General features: G+C 35.0%; 1 protein-coding gene across 1 annotated transcript; it reads right to left on the bottom strand.

The window, feature by feature from the left end:
* Positions 1-1,433: 1,433 nt before the first annotated feature.
* LOC107815223 (uncharacterized) lies at positions 1,434-16,392 on the bottom strand. Its single transcript, XM_016640762.2, has 3 exons — positions 15,746-16,392; positions 5,945-6,129; positions 1,434-2,283 (listed from the first exon to the last, which is right to left on the bottom strand). Exons 1-3 carry the CDS (start codon positions 16,281-16,283, stop codon positions 1,741-1,743), a joined length of 1,266 nt encoding a protein of 421 aa, XP_016496248.1. The 5' UTR covers positions 16,284-16,392; the 3' UTR covers positions 1,434-1,740.
* Between the last annotated feature and the right edge of the window lie 1,595 nt (positions 16,393-17,987).

Raw genomic sequence — 17,987 nt, 5'->3', positions numbered from 1 at the left:
AGTTGAATACCTATCTCCCGGGGCATGTGCAACATTCTCAGCATGCTACTTAAGAATTAGTCGGTAATTATTTTGTTCTAAAATTTTAAACTAAAAATTTTAACTTCAGGACAATAGAACTTTTTTGTTCTGAAATTCAAGACGCGGTGATTAATTTCTAAATAGCAGCCCTTTAAAGTGGTTATTTGGTGTCATTTCTACATGTCTCCCTACCATTACGTTCTACGTTATCTATCATGAAAAACTTTGATGCACCGAATCGAACATAACGTGATCCTAGGGAGGGACCAAGGAGGATGCAACTTTTGTTCATGTGTTTCTTTTTGTGAAACATTAAGTGCATTTTGGGGATCATAATAGCTTAGTAGGTTTGAATTTTATGTCTTTGAGCCGAGGGTCTATTGGAAACAGTCTCTTTACATGCACAAGGCAGGGGTAAGGCTGAATACTCACTATCCTCCCCAGATCCCACTTGTGAGATTATACTTGATTTGTTGTTATTGTTGTAGCTTGTAATCCCCTTTCATATTTCTCTTTCCTCTTCCCTTTGTATAAAAACTTTAAGAAGTGCCATTTTTTCAATTTTGGGGTTAACCTAAATTCTCATCCTGATTTTCAAGTTGTAAAGACCTCACTTGCGTTTCTTCCACATAGTTTTCCTCGTGTTTTATCAATATAGAAGCATTGTCCACCGGGATAACTTTTTGTGCATTGAAAAGGTTAGGGCAAACTCAAAATTGAGTCTATACGAAATCACAAGAAGGTCAAATTGGTTTTAAATTCCGGCTCACACTTGAGATATGCTAAAATAGAGCAACGTGGACAGTAAGAATTCTTGTAGCCAATCATATAATAGGAATTGAAGCTTAGTTGTTCTTGCTATTGCATTGTGCTTGAAATCTAGGGACAGGTGGAAATTTTGGTTTGGACCAAGAGGAAGAATGCAAAAAGGAGATTTCGAAAAGAAAAAAAAAGGCCTTCCAATTTTTTTTTTTCTGAAATGGAATGATATTTGTGGAACTAAAAGGAAATTAGTTGTCTTTGCTCGTTTACTCAACAAACTTCTTGAGCCGAGGGTTTATTGAAAAACATGTCTATTTTTTAAGGTAGGAGTAAGGTTTGTATATACTATTCTTCCCAAATCTCACTTGTGAAATTACACTGGACTTATTGTTGTTGTTTACTCATCAGACAAATCCAGCAAGAGAAGGAAAATGTAAGAGCTTTCCATCGTTCCTTCTTTTCCTCCCTCTAGATTCTAAGCAAAGCACAAACTTCCTTTAATCATGTGGTACAATACATTGGAACTCTAACAATGCCTCGTCTTAATAGAGTTGGCAAAAGGACTCACCTGAACTGATGTTTTTGCCATGCATGAATATTCATTTTGTAATTGACTCCAACACACAACTAAGTGCGTGAAATTACTAATCTAAACAAATAAAAGCACTCTGAAAGAATAGGAGTAAATCATTTACAATATCAAACAAGTGACAATCAAACCAACAAGCAGCAGATCCATTTATGCCAATTCTGCGCCAAGGAGGTCAACTATGACATGTTTAACTCATGTCAACTGATCTCTCTATTTCTTTCTTTTTTTTTCTTTTTTTTTTGTTGGGCGGAGGGGGGGGGGGTGCGAGTTCCTTTAACTTATTTTCCTAGGCAACCATAAAAATCTACAAGGTGATGAACTTATAAAAGAGAACTAAAAAGAAACATTTACAGATTTCAGAGGAATCAATTGGTGGCCAAACTATCTGAATCAATGTCATCAACGGTGAGCCAGTCATTCGATTCCTCACCTTCGGAATCTTTATCCCGGAGAATTGATTGGCCAGCCTTCTGCTGACTACCCTGAGCTTTAGAGTTCTCATTTAGTTGAATCCATTCATGGGATTCACTAGATGAGGAAACTCTCTTTCTATGTGTAGGCTTGCTTCCTTGCAGTCTATCTGATAGATCGGTATCATCATCCTCAAGATCACTGAAAGAAACGTCCTCCTCGTCCTTGTCAGCAAATGAAGTTGTAGTCTTGGTCTTTTCATCTTCTAACTGCTGTTGAGGTTTCTCACCGTGCAAACTGTCTTTATCTTGAGAAGCATTTGCAGTCTCCGCTGAAATATTTTTCTCCTCCAATTTACTTTCAGAACCTTGCTGCTGTCCACTGACCTTGACATCCTTCTCAGATGCATCAACAGTCTCCGACTCCTTAGATGCCTCTGGCTGTGGGGTTTTCTTACTTTGCAACTGCTGCAGAAGCGTCTCTCTTACTTCAACAATCTACAGTAAAAGTCAAATTAACTTGAAAAAGCTTGATGATATCATCATAAATTTTCATTCAGAAAAAAGTTGGAGAAAAGAGAGAACCACCCACATGCACGAATGAGAAAAGAAAGGGAAAAAAAAGGGGGACATGAGCAAAAGAACTGACTACATAAAAAGAAATGACCAAAGGAACTGACTACATAAAAAGACATGACCAAAAGAACTGACTACATTCCCCCATAGAACAACACACCTGAACAGCACCCCAACAGCCCACCCCAAACAGTCCCCTGAAAACCAGTGATTACATCATCTCTCATCCTAAGTCCATTTCGAGATTACATGTGCTATATGTTGGATCAAACAAAAAAAAGATTCAGAAGTAAACCACAACAACCACCTGAAAAGGCAATAACTTTGGCATTTCAGGGAAGAGAAATCGTTGGGCTAAGAAAGTCGATAAATATACAGCCATACAGGGAAGAGCATGCTTTGAGGATTAGACCTTCACAAGGCAAGGCTGTTGAAGCCTACGCTATTATCTACTGAACTCTCTTTTCAGAGGTAGTAGAATATGTCATTCTTGCCAAGTCGAGACTTGGATTTTTTCCGTTAGTAGGCTACACTTTGTACGTTATTTTGGCCGTGGACCATTATTCTCTTAGGTTTAATGTAGCTGGGACCAAAATGAACCAATTTTGTAACTTTTAAGGGCTATTAATGTTCAGGATGACGTATTATGGACCAAGATAAACCTAGCCCTATACTTAAGGGATCATTTTGGTATTTTTTTAGGTTCTTTCTTCACTTTCTGTCTTAGTTTCTCACTTATTTGACTTACAGGCAATGACCGATGAAGTTTTATGCTTCCCTCATTCCTTTTTTTAATTAAAAAAACAGATTTTATTGATGAGAGAGAGGACAGATACAGAAGAGCAGAAGCAAGAAGTCATCATAAAGAGGGAGTTAGCGAAGATGAGGTACAAAATTCTAGAAGTTAAAAAAACATGGGTGCCCAGTTTAAAGCTGTTGTAGGTGACGATACTGTTTCACACACAGAGGATGCGAAAACCCCTTTAACTCAGACCAAGTATTCTAGTAGATATTTAGTCCAAGCATTTTTCTCAATTCTGTTCTAATAACTGCACCAATGAGAAACCCTTCTAATTAACTTTTTAAAAAAAATCCTTTTGGCATGATATCTTCATACAGTTATACAAACATTTGATAGACATGTGACTAGTTTTAGACAAAAATCACCGCGAATTTGACTTTAGCTTTTCTTATTGCTTTAACATTTCTACTAGTATTATCTATTTGGAGTAGGGCTGTTCATTCGAATCGGATATCCGAAATCCGAACTGATCCATTCAATTTCGGATTTCGGATCGGATTCGGATTGGTATATTTTAATTTAATCCGATCCGATCCGAAATCCGAAATTATTAGGCAATGTATAAATACTACACTTTAATTTCGGATAGTCAGAACTTCCTTTACATCTTCCTCCAAGTTATTACCTTTACAATTGCTGGATTTAACTATATTGGCACCATAGTACTCTCATAATTGCATAAACATGAATTTTTCTTAACATATTGCCTCTTTTACAAGGAAAATATACATATTAGTTTGCAACTTTGAGGCATAATAATACGATCCGAATTTGAACCGATCCAAACTTTAAAATCCGATCCGATCCGATATATTTCGGATCGGATTCGGATTGCATTTTCTAGAATCCGAAATCCAAATCCAAAATGTGCTCAATCTGATCTGATCCGTGCAATTTTGGAGAGCCAATATAGATAAATCACTACGTTAACTGTACGGGATAACTACATACTTGTAAAAGGAAAATAAAGAGTCAAAATCATCCCCTTAAGTTTAGAACAATTTATATAAAACATAAAATTACTAGCTTGCAGTAACATAATCAAGTATAGAGCAAACAGCATGTCTACTTATAAGTTCAATGGAAAGGGAAGAACTAGATACTGGTAAAGTAAGTTGTAGCGCTTTCACATGGAGCTGGATTATTCATGAACTCCTCATATTACCTCGTTTTGGACTAGCTTGAGTTAGTCAGCATCCAGCTCTAGCTAAGCTGATAGCTCAAAGTGCCTGGTTAGTAGGCCCACAAGCCGGTCGGTAGGTTTCCATATTACATCTTCCATAAGCTGACATGTTTGTTGCATACATTTACAGTGAACTTATTCGTACGCAACACCCTACCCCTATCTGCAACCACCACCCTCCTTTACAAAATTATTACACAATCTATTGAGGAAATGGAAGTAGAGATCTAACCAAATACTCTTATAGGTCAGAAAGTAGAGCCAGACCAGCAACTCATGAGTACAACCCATGTCATTTGTCATAATATGCGGAGCTCCTGCTGGTGCTTCTGGCTTCAAGAATTTGGGGATATGCAGGAGGATCATGAATGAGTCTAGAAAGAATCAAACTGACTTCTCAGCAATCTATTTTTTTTGTGGCATTTAGGAGTTTTTGGGATTATGAGGCTAGTATGCAGATAAATCACGAATACTGACCAGGTGTTCTTAATTCTATATTGGCAATTGTACAGGGCAGCACCTCTTTGGTGCCTTTCAATATTTTTCACTTAACTAGCTTAACTAAGCTTATGGAATCTGATGAAACACTCAGGCTAAATTTGAGCGTGAAATCTTCTAAGAAGCACCCTAATAAATTTCAGCTTGATTCAACTTACAAACATAATCATAAAAAGATAAAGTATATCCCATGGGCTGACTATGTAGGGAAATCGAGAAACGTAATGTCCTCGAGGGGACAACAAATTCCATGAATAATGTGATTCCCAAGGTTCTAGAAGATTCGTGTAACGAAAAAAGAGGATGATCTGAAGTTGTCATCTCTCCCCAACTTCAACCCCCCAACACCCCCCACCCCCCAAAAAAAAAAGAAAAGAAAAACAATAAGAGTCTAATAAATTTAAAGATCTCCTCACTTTTTGGATAAGGTAAATTCAAAAAATCTCATCACTTTCCCAATATTAGGCTTCAACACATCGGTGGGTGGAATGGTGATCTAATTCTTTATATGGTCTTGGGTAATCCTCACCTCTTGAGCTAGCTTTTGGGGTTGAGTTAGGCCCAAGGTCCATCTCTTTATCATGGTATCAGAGCCAGGCCCACCCAACTCCTGTTTCACCCGATGTTGGACCCCATCATATAATGTCCACGGTCCAGATGCGGGGGTGTTTAGCCCCACATCGATGGGTGAAATGAGGATTTGTTTCCTTGTATGATCTAGGACAATCTTCACCTCTTGCGCTAGCTTTTGATGTTGAGTTAGGCCCAAGGTCCACTTCTTTATCAGGTCAATAGATGATATTAAATATTATCTAGTGGCCATGTAAACTTTCTTCTCTTATTATAGAACGAGACCAGCTTAGAAGATCACACAGCAATTAAGAATGCAATTATTTCAACTTGCATCAATGAACTGGACATTTTATTGTTCAGTAAATGCTATGCGATGTAGTAGCAGTACTTTAGAGCATACAGTTTTTAATCTACAGCACTGCAAATTTTTCTCATATTAAAAATCTCCTCTCCACTCACAAATTTATAAAAGAATTGCAGGCAAAACAGCGCCATTTAGTTTATTAACTTATCAGAGAGAAACTTGCCTCAGGAGTTGACAACAGCTCCAGGTCATTCCCATTCAACCTTGGAAGCAATAAAACAAAATAGATCATCCAAAATTGCCCATCAGATAATTCATGGCAAACCTTCTGCCTCAAGGAATCAAGACCAGGCACAAACTGCTCAATAGACGCCACATGTTCTTTCTGACTATCAGACATGGTAAAATCTGCAACAAAATTTCATAAAGATCAACCAGAGGCCACTAGAAATATGAAGAATATTTGTACAAACAAGGATTCTGTCAAGGAACTACTCCTTTTGATATATAAAGTATGTAAGCATCCAGAAGTGGTCGAAACTCGGAAAAGAACTAGAAAGGAAATTCACTGCTTATTATTTTATAGAATAATAAATATATATTCACTGCTTATTGTTCTAGTTACATTCTCTACATTTTCTTTGATAAAATTCTACATTAATAAAGTCTTATTTACGAAGTGCGTAGAGCAACATAGAATTGTCCCACATCATATTAATATAAAGTATGTTACACCTAATGCAACTCTTGGTGACAGTGAAATGCTATAGTATACCAAATACCCAACTCTAGGTGCCCGCAAAGATTTTTTCTCGGTCATCTATCAATCTCTATGAGAATCAACAACAACAACAACTATGACTCAATCCCAAACAAGTTGGGGTTGGCGATATTTCTTTTCATTTAGCTCAACTTATGATGTGATTCTTCGAGTTAACAAAGAACCAACCGACCAAGATCAAGATCTTGAAATGAAAACGTGGTTTATGGCCGGATTTGTAGGAAACAACGTGTCTCATGTTTTAGGACTTGAAATCTAATAATTCAAAAACGAGGTGAAAGATGACGATCTGAACTATAAGAAAGACTATTTACTCGTTCAAAACAAGTAAATATTGATGTTGCACCAGTTCAATGAATCAAAAAACGAATTTAGATCAAGAAACGTGTTCTTGAAAGATCAAGAACTAAACAAGTTCCGAAAGTCACCACTTAGAATCAATTAACGTGATAAAGAAACACCACACGCAATTGAAAACAAGATAAAGACTATCACCACCTTGCTTGGAACCAAAAACAAGGATAAAGAAGACAAAATAGAGAAAAACACTCTATTGTAAAACTAGGGCAAGCCTCAAAAACGTGAATTCCCTCCACAAGGCAAGAGAACCATTTATATAGGCGTAAGTCTCTTCTTTGATGACTACTATTCCTTCTAATAAGGAAATAAAATAACTAAAGACAAGAAAAGTAAAATCCCTATTCTACAAGGAAAAGAAACTAGAATCCTACTAAAAAGAAAAATCCTTATTCTAAAAGGAATAAAATAAATCCTATTTTAAGAAGGAAAGAACTTGGCTTCTTGAAATCAATCTTGAGCTTCTTGGACTTCTTGCGCTTCTTGAAATTAAGTCCATCTATTTGGACTTGAGCTCTAGAATATGATCTTGGCCAAAATTAATGAAATTTAATATAGATTCTTCTTTTACATCATTCTCCCCTGGTTGAGAAAGACTCGTCCTCGAGTCTAAAGGTTCCACAAATGGCACAAGCTTGGCAACTTCCATGCTTTGATTGAACTTATATTCACCAGGCTCTAAGTTGCATTTTTCTAACTTGTCAAAAAGCTTTATCGTGTTGTAACAAAGCTTAGCATGTGGCTGAACTAAATTCCACTTTCTCAATAGTAACTTTGTACCAATATTGCTGCAATGAATCCTCTTAAATCGATTTTTAAACACTAATCCATGCTCATAAGTTATATTCTTTTGATCTTCAGAAATCTTGAACTTCTCCATGTCAATGTGGTGCTTATGGGATATTCCAAAATAATTCAATTTAGCATCACGAAAACCCTTAGAAGAATCAAATTCAAGTACCTTTGGATCAAGCTTGGAGATCGAAGTATATCTTCTTGAGACTTCATCAGCAACAACGCTCTCATATTTAACTAGATCATAATCATTGATAGAATTTGTATTAAGATTTCCCGTTCCTACATATGCTTGATGTTAGCGGAAACGTAAAAGAAAGAACACAAGATTTAACGTGGTTCGGATCAAAATAATCCTACGTCCACCAGAGAACAATTGTCCTTTTAATATTAACAAAGGAAGGGGAGATTTCCCAATTACACTTAAGAGAATTTCTCTCTTAACTCTCTACTCACTACAATGTATTGTATTATTTTGGGATGATTTCTACAAGTGAAGGAGTGCATCTATTTATAGAGGTAAAGACCTCCTCTTGATGTCATTGCTGACATCAAACTACCTCCTCTTGATGTCATGGGTGACATAAAAAAGGAGGAAGCTTCCTCCTAGCATCCACACCAACTCTTTCCACCAACTCTTCCAATTGGCATGCCATTGTTGACTAAACATAAACCAACATTTTCAGCATGCCATTGTTAACTAAACATAAACCAACATTTTCACTTGAAAATATTTATTCTTTGGAGGCACTAAAAAAACTGGAACAAAATCTAAACTCAAACCTTCCATTATAGACGAGAAATTTTATTTTGGGTGAGACTCCCCCAACAATAGTTGTATAGGGTCACACTCTATATTTGACAAGTGTGATTGTGGGCCCATTTACTGACATTGACTTATAGATAGTGAATTGATGGAATGTGGGCCACCTAAAGGATTAGATATATATAAAAATAAAAGTAAATTGGACTATTGTCCCACGTAAAAGCCACTATCTCCATCTGAATTGAATTAAAGAAGTTGAACACTTAAAAATAAGAGCTTTTCGGTTTTTCCACTTGAAATAACTCCCAAAACAAAATTTGTCCTTAAACACCGTTTCCTCATTGCTATTAATCTAAACCCCATTCTGAATTATTTAGTTATTTAAATAACCTTTAGTAATAATAATTTGACATTACTTTGTAATTAAAATGCATAAGGAGCAAAATTTTAATATAATTAAGAAAATAACTGTTAATTTCCAAGTATACATCCAAGTTCTAGCACGCCTTCAACTTCAAGTTGCGAAACACGTTTTGATAACATCACATATACTACCCTAGTTATAATTATTTCTTTAAACAGTAATTATGTTAGTTTGTCCAAAATACTATTTTTATATAAAATAAATTTTATTAGAGAACTGCACAATCTTAATATAATTTATTCAGGCACATGGCCTTTAAGGGAAATATGCATGAAAATTCGAATTGCGAAAACTAAAAACTAAAACTTATTAAGAAAAACCCATAAACGAAAAAATAAACAAATAGAGAAGCAATTAGTGTATACCAATTTCGATTTTCTCTATAATCAAATCAATAGAAATGACTGGCTTTAGCCTTTAGGAGTTTTATAGGGAGGGAATATTTTATAAGGGTAAAAAAATTAAATTAATTGGACAAAACTCAAGCGTTTTTAAGCCAAAAAAACAATAAGTTAAGATGCACAAATTATAAATTTTAATTTGTTTTGAATTATTTTAGCTTAAAAGTACTTGACTTAAAATTACTTTTAAGTTTATCAAATACTAAAACAAGTCATAAACTGCTTTAAGTTGAATTGACAAGCTTTTAAGTCAATTTAAATTTGACTTAAAAACGCTGTTAGAGCATATTGTGGCAGTTTGAAACCGTCACTAAACGTAAAATAAACCGCTACAATAACATACGTTTTTTTTGTAGTGATTAAACATCCTCTTAATGATAAAAATTTATATTAATCTTATTTTAATTTTATGGTAAATAATATTTTTATAATGATCTTGCAGGTTAAACATAGTAGCAAATGAATCAATATGCAAAAGTCGTCAATGCTAGTGACTACTTTTTTGTACTTCTGTATCAAATGAGAAGCATTTTATTGACAAATTATGTATAACATATTTCATATTTATTTATATCAATGAACAACATCTAAAGGTTCATTTTTAAAGCTTTGATAAGTTAAGACGGTTTTGAAAAGATACGAACTTTGATAATGAAAAAGAAGAAGAAGACAAATATATACAAAATTATAAATTTTATGTTTGGTGGTGATCAACAAAATTATGGTAATTAAGGAGTGAAATGGCTTTCATATTTTTCCATCCATTCATTTCCCTCGTACAATATCTATTTAACTATCTATTTATTGAATATATGAGTGGGAGTGGGATCCAAATCAATAACAAAATCACTTATTCTTATTTGTTAATTCAAATTTAACCAATGTCAGAAAACGGGCCCCACAATCACATTTGTCAAATATAAAGGGTGGCCTCATACAACTTTTGTTGGGTGAGTCTCACCCAAAATAAAATTTCTCATTATAGACTCCTTTTTAAGCAACACTTTCTCTTGTGTTTGCAAAATTTCATGGACTTCTGGATTAATGCGATTTGCAACCTCGTTTGGAAGGATGGAATCAACAATCAAATCAATATTATGTTGAGCATCTCTATTAGATGAAAAGTTAAGCTCACATATGGGATGCTCTATTGGATCATCATCAAACTTCGGAGGTAAATACTCAACTTGTGCATCTAGTGCATGCTCCTCCTTGTGCTCCTCCATAGTAATACCAATACTCAAAGACTTTTCTCTATTGATTGGACCAATCGTTTGTAATTTGGTCACAAAAGAATCATTCTTGGGTTGTAGCAATTTCTTCGGGATTCAATGGTACTAAAATAATCTTACGTTCATCCTTTGTAAAAGAATAGGTATTAAGGTCTTCATCATATTTAGCAAACCTATCATAAACCCATGGTCTTCCAAGTAATAAGTGACAAGCATCCATATTCACTACGTCACACCAAATCTTGTCTTTATAGATCTTACCAATAGAAAAAGATACTAGGCATTGACGAGTTACCTCAAAAGCATCGTCATCTTCAACTTCAATGCTGTAAGGATATGGATGAAGTTTGGTTGACAAGCCGAGTTTAGAAACCATCTCTTCAGAAACGATATTTATGTGACTCCCACGATCAATAATCAATGAACAAACTTTTCCATGGGAGGTACATCTAGTGTGGAAAAGAAATTTATGTTGTGTCGTTTCTTCATCTTCTTGAACCAAGAATCTTCGTCTTGGTTGAATCTTAGACATGATGATTTCTCAACCTTTGGACCTGCGGGTTATAGCTCTGATACCAAATTGATGTGATTCTTCGAGTTAACAAAGAACCAACCGACCAGGATCAAGATCTTGAAATGAAAACGTGGGTTATGGCCGGACTTTTAGGAAACAACGTATCTCATGTTTTAGGACTCGAAATCTAATGATTCAAAAACGAGGTGAAAGATGACGATCTGAACTATAAGAAAGACTATTTACTCGTTCAAAACAAGTAAATATTGACGTTGCACCAGTTCAATGAATCAAAAAACGAATTTAGATCAAGAAACGTGTTCTTGAAAGATCAAGAACTAAACAAGTTCCGAAAGTCACCACTTGGAATCAATTAACGTGATAAAGAAACACCACACGCAATTGAAAACAAGATAAAGACTATCACCACCTTGCTTGGAACCAAAAACAAGGATAAAGAAGACAAAATAGAGAAAAACACTCTATTGTAAAACTAGGTCAAGCCTCAAAAACGTGAATTCCCTCTTTTACAAGGCAAGGGAACCCTTTATATAGGCTTAGGTCTCTTCTTTGATGACTACTATTCCTATTCTAATAAGGAAATAAAATAACTAAAGACAAGGAAAGTAAAATCCCTATTCTACAAGGAAAAGAAACTAGAATCCTACTAAAAAGAAAAATCCTTATTCTAAAAGGAATAAAATAAATCCTATTTTAAGAAGGAAAGAATCTTGGCTTCTTGAAATCAATCTTGAGCTTCTTGGACTTCTTGCGCTTCTTGAAATTAAGTCCATCTATTTGGACTTGAGCTCTAGAACATGATCTTGGTCAAAATTAATGAAATTTAACATAGATTCTTCTTTTACATCAACTTATCATCATCCTTATCAAAATAAAATAAGAGTGTAAGTAAACTCTATGAGATTAAGAGAACACTTTTTATAAGGTAAAAGTTTTATTAATGAAAGTACAAAGAAAGTACATAAAAGAACAAAAAACCACACAGCCCCTACAATAGTTTGAAGTTACATAATTTCCAAGTGAATCCAAGAAATCCAAATACTGATCCATATTCCCAAGCAAACTCCTCTCACACCAAAAAAAAATAGATTATGCCGAAAAAGGTTCTTTTTTTTTTATAAGGAAAAGAGGGATGCAACACAAGAAATTCCCAGGGGGTCACCCATCAAAAATTAAAATGCCGAAAAAGGTTCTTGACTCTAGAAATATGATACTTTTTGTTCTCAAAGCAAGCACTATTGCTCTCACTCAAATAGTCCAGAAAATATACAAAGGGATGGTCATCCAAAATTGTTCTGGATCCTTGCTATCTTCTGGCTTTTCCAGCTTTCCAGTAGGCACCTGACATCTGAAGGCATTACCCAAGCTACACCATACAGATTTAGAAAGAGCTCCCAGCATTGCTTAGCAACTTTACAATGAACGAATAGGTGATTGACTGATTCCAGTTCATCTTCATAAAAATAACATCTATTACTTAACATGAAACCTTTCCTCTGCAAATTATATTGGGTTAAGCATGCTTCTCTGATGACAACCCATCCGAAACAGGACACCTTGACTGGTGCTTTGTACTTCCATAACAATTTTTTTTGGATAAGTAAGTAATGTCTTCTATTCATCTGGTACCAAGATGGTACTGGAACAGATACAAAAAGATAGCAATACTTCCACCAGTCATAGTACATATTTCCCCCTTATAAATATAACAAGTCCTAATATTGATCTATCCTATCAAGATTACTGCTACATCACCAATAATATAAATTCTTTATACACATATTTTTTACTCTAGCAATCTGCAGCCTCTTCCCCTCAAAGCATGCTTTATTTTTTTTCCAGCCAAAGAGTCCACATAATGCAATTAGGAATAGTCCTCCATATCTGCTTCAAATTTCTTCTTACTCTTTGAGATTACCAACTTTCCAACAGGCTCTTGATCTTCTGTGGTAAGACAATAGATACACCCATATTGTTAAGGAATAGTTTCCAGCATTGTCTGGAGTACCTGCAACGCAGAAATAAATGCTCTACTGTTTCCTCCTCATTGTTACAAAAAAAGCATCTGCTACACAATGGGAAACCTCTCCTCTGCAAATTGCTCTGAGCTAAACAAGCCTCCCTAGTCGTTATCCAACCAAAACACGCTGCTTTTACAGGTGCCTTGGTTTTCCAAATCACCTTCCAAGGCCAACTAGAAGTCCCATGACTATTCTGCTGTAAAAGCATTTTATAGCAATTATTAACTGTGAAAAACTTGTCCCTGCTATTTGACCAAACTAAATTGTCTGTTTTGTCCATACTCCATAGCAATTTGGACTTCCATAACATTTTCCTTGACCAATTTGGCTCAAAATACTTTTGATTGCTTTTGCAGAATGCTATAACAGCTCTAACCAGAGTATCTAATATCTTTACTTGTTGTCCATACCCTAACCTCCTCTTTATCTTCCTCTGCCACTGTTTCACCCAATAGTTGTAGTGATTGCCAACATCCTCCACCTCCCTATCATTGAAACCACTTCTAAAATTCAATTGCCACCCACCAGAGTGAAATTCAGAAATACAACCTTCACTATTAAAGGAGTAATCGTACAAAGTTGAGATCCATAACCGATTTGGTCAACTTACCTTAGAGTACTTTGACTATATCCTATGATCGGGATCTATATATTGATTGGGTATTGGTTTGATTTTTAGGGTTAGGTGGTTATTGGTTTGATTTTTAGGTTTAGGTGTGTGCGTGCGTGCGTACGTATATATATATAGATAGTATGAGAATGCTTTTCTATTACGCGAGATATCTCATAAATAAAATATTGGTGTTTAGAAAGATTAAAGTTTTATTAATTTTAGTTCAATAACTTTAACTAATCGTAATATCTACTTTATATGTGGTAATCCACATTTTTTTTTTGATGAAGTAAGAGAATTTCATTAAAGGCATCAAGAAGATGCATAGTAAAAGAGGGTACAAGTAAATAAAGTGTGTCTGCTCATAAAAATTACAAAAAGAAACCTATGTTAAACCTAAGAAGCAGACAAAGTCCAAAAAATGATCACAACTAGATACAGGTGCCTAATTAAGCCAAGTAAAAAGGTTAAATAAACATTTAGCTTTAAGAGAATGGTTTGGAGTTGATATCCCATCAAAATATCTGCTATTCCTTTCAGTCCATATACACCAGAAAATAGAAGCGGGGACCAAAAGCCAAGTTTTTTAATGGATTTGCCAACTCTCCAAGAGCACCTAAGCCACTTTAATACTATTAGGCATGACCCAGGCTAGTCCAAAAATTGAGAAGAACATACTCCACAAATCTGCTGCAACTGCACAATGGAGAAAAAAATGTCTCACACTCTCAGACTCCCTACCTTCATCTGACACATGTAGCACCTATTCACAATGTAGATGTTCCTCCGACTTAGATTATCTTGAATGAGACATGGTTCATATAAAGTTATCCAAGTGAAGTCAATTACTTTAGGTGGAAGTTTAGTTCTCCAGATGAGTTTCCATGGCCAGTTGTCAACCAACTCCTCGTAATCTACATTTATTGGCTGTATCCCAATAACGTATCTGCACTGGGATCCATACCCCCGAATCCTAAAGTGTATGTAATGAAGAATCCGACCTCTAGATCTGCACTCGAATAGGATATCCGCACCCGAGTCCGAGCAACGTAGATGACAGCTCATTAATGATTCTGGAAAAATCCATCATAGCTCTTGTACTTCTAGCATTACCTTTCTTCTCATCCTCAAATCTAATACATTAAAATCCCCACTAATTACCCAAGGTTGTGAGGTCAACCCATAAAGTGCAGCCAACTCCTTCCACAATCCTATTCTCAACTTCCTGTCACAGGGTGCATAAATCCCTGCGAATGTACATTGAAAGCCAGAATTTTCCTCCTTAAGAAACATAGTTACTAAGTATTGTCCCACATATTTGTCCCTGCAACTGCATCTCCTTATATCCCAATACACCACTATTTCCCGACTATTACCTTGAGCAACTCCACCCGTTCACTCCACCTAGACCCTGCATAATTTTTTTTGACTCGTGCCATTTATTTTTGTTTCAGAGAAACAAACAAGGTCTGGATTCCATCTCCTTAAAAGCAAATCTACCCGTCTTCTTTTACCACTATCATTCATACCCTTAAAAAATTTTGTGTGAATCAATTAATATATGCCTTAATCCAAATCATTTGGTGTTGGTTATATGACCTACATTAAATCTACTCTATTCAGGTCTATTCATTAACTTGAATCTTAGCGGGAATGTTTACCCAGCGAACTGCTAGTTGGATTAGTCGAGTTGCAGGCAGCTGGCACAGAAACAATGTTTACGCAAGAAGCACACAAACTCCTTTAACAAGTGGTAATGGAGTAGACTAGTTGTTAGAGAATATACTTGTCCTTCATCAGTTATGTAAGGGTTTATAATATCTTGGACAACACCCATTACCTTAAGATTTTGGGTTGGACGCACTTATATTTTAAACTAGAGAGACACTCAGCAAAGAATAGTGTAATGAATTTCTTACACCATCTGTACAATTTAACCTGCTATTCATTTACCATTTATTCTAGTTCTAGGTTATCAATCAACAATATTAAATAGAGTTGCTTATTCTAAAATGATCAACACTCAAAGAAACTAAAACAAGTAATAATACTCTAAAACATAATCAGTGAACTAGAGCAAAATATTATTTAGGAGTTACCAGTGGGTAAAGATAGTGGAAAATCGGTCCACAACTGAGGCCGCTGTGAGATTGTGCTAACAAACTCCACCACTTCATCCGTAATGCCCACAATTTCCTCTTCGTAATCATCATCGTCGTCGTCGCCGCGATCTTCATCTTCAGTTTCACGATCATTCCGCGACTCATCACTAAACTGTAAAAAATTAGAAGCTAACTTTGAAATCTCTGAAACAGCTTTGTTCGAAGAGAACAAAGAGAGTCCTGATTTAAAGCTATCTCCAATTTCAACTAAGTCGTTTCTAATTCCGCTGAATTTTTCAGAAGACGAAACTTGCTCCGATGACTGGGTTGGAGATGGCGGAGCGAGAAAAGAAGCGACGCCGCGGAGGTGGTGGGAGAAGGTTTGGGAAATTGCTGAAAAATCTTCCTTTATGCTGGAGGAATTAGGATCGGAAATTTTCTCACCCGCCGGCGACGAGGGTTTTTCGCCGCCGGCATCGTCGTCGTCGTCGGATTTGAAAGGATTGGGAAGAGGAAGAGAGAACCAAGATGACATCTTTTTTTTTTAACTCTTTCTTCAATGCTCTTTCTCTCTCTTATTGTTATTTCCTTTTTCCTCCTTTAATTTTTATTCTTTTTACTAATTTTTCCCTTTTTCCTTTTTCTCACCCGCGCGGAATAAGTTTTACTTTGGAAATAAAGCTCGAGGATTATAAAGCTTGAAACAAGATCTCTAGTTAAGAAGTTAAGAATGAAAGATATATTTATTACTTTACCACGACCTTTGATGATTACTAATAATAAGGTAAAATATAAGCCAAATTTGATTGGCATGTTGCCTCAAATGATATATAGAGTAATTGATTTTTAATTTTATTCGCGCCAATTTTTTTTTTACTTTAGGAATTAAATTCAAGGACTTGTAGATAAAGTTTAAACCGAAAACCTCTAATGAAGAATAAAGATGCATTTGTTATTCTACCATAACCTTTTATGGTTACTAACTTTTTCTTGTTATTTGAAAGATGGCACAAATAACAACGTGATTTCAATCCCAAAAAAGTTAGTTTCACTCACTAGAATTCTGTATTTAACTCATCTTAAAATAATATTATGTATAACAAAACAAAAAAGTAGTAAAAGTAATATATATTTTTTACTAGCATAAAAATCTTTGATAGAATTTTCTTTAAGTCATAAAATTGGCTAGTTTTTCCCTGATTACCAGTATTATAATCCTCTTCTTTTATACGGTGTCGAACTACGACAATATGAGCAAGATCATATAGGTGGTGCTTCAAGGAGGACAAATGGAAAGTAGGACCGTTTGGCCATAAATTTTGCCAAAGTATATTTAGAATTTTTTTGGCAATACATGTTTGGCCATAAATTTTATCTACATTTTGACAAATTTCCAAAATCCAAAATTCAAATCCCAAAATCAGCTCAAAAGCTGGTTTTGGCCCCAAAATATCACTATTACGTTTTTTTAAAAATTGCTCCGAACTTTTGTATTTTATAAAAGAGCCCATCATTTATTATTTTTTAATAATGCTGTTTTATCTTCTCGGTCATCTGATAGTGTATATGTAGTTCATTATAAAAATGATAATTTGTACCAAATTTATTTAAGTTCAGGACTATAGTTTACAATAATACAATGAATGCTATTGATAAAGGTTCTGTTGAGTATTTGTGATAGTTTTTAGAACTTGTGCGTATAAGTCATGTTTCATGTTTTTTCAACAAAAAAAAGTAAAATATGTTTTGAAAATTTATGTCCAAACACATTTTCATCTTCAAACCAAACTTCACCCAAATCAAATTTCAAAATAAATTTGGGAATCTATCGTCAAACGCTAGCTAAATTATTCATACGAGCGTGACCAACTAATTACAGTTAAACATAAAAAAAATTAGTTATTTTTGTACATTTACGTTACTCCTAGTCTATTGTTTACAAGATTTTCTTATTTGGTTGGAGATCATAAGTGTTTAGTCACGTGTTTGATAGTAATTTATTTTCCACACTTAATTACGTAATTATTTATTAATAGAACAATGATTTAAGAATCATTATTTAAGAGTAAAACGATTTGCCAAAAAAATTACTAAAATAAAAGGGCAGCCCGGTACATTAAGTTCTAGGGGTCTGGAAAGGACCGGACCACAATGATCTATTATATGCAGTCTTGCCCTACGTTTCTGTAAGAGACTAGTTTCACGGCTCGAACTCGTGATCTATTGACCGCATGACAGT

The sequence above is a fragment of the Nicotiana tabacum genome, chromosome 18 (assembly GCF_000715075.1).
Source record: "Nicotiana tabacum cultivar K326 chromosome 18, ASM71507v2, whole genome shotgun sequence".
NCBI classification, from domain to species: Eukaryota; Viridiplantae; Streptophyta; class Magnoliopsida; order Solanales; family Solanaceae; genus Nicotiana; species Nicotiana tabacum.
This window is presented reverse-complemented; position numbering and strand designations above follow the sequence as displayed.

Coding starts and splice junctions, on each gene's coding strand:
- LOC107815223 (XM_016640762.2), bottom strand. CDS start 16,283: ATGTCATCTTGGTTCTCTCTTCCTCTTCCCAATCCTTTCAAATCCGAC. Junction 6,130..15,745: donor TCCACTATCTTTACCCACTG/GTAACTCCTAAA, acceptor ATTTTGTTGCAG/ATTTTACCATGTCTGATAGT. Junction 2,284..5,944: donor AGCTGTTGTCAACTCCTGAG/GCAAGTTTCTCT, acceptor CTTTTACTGTAG/ATTGTTGAAGTAAGAGAGAC.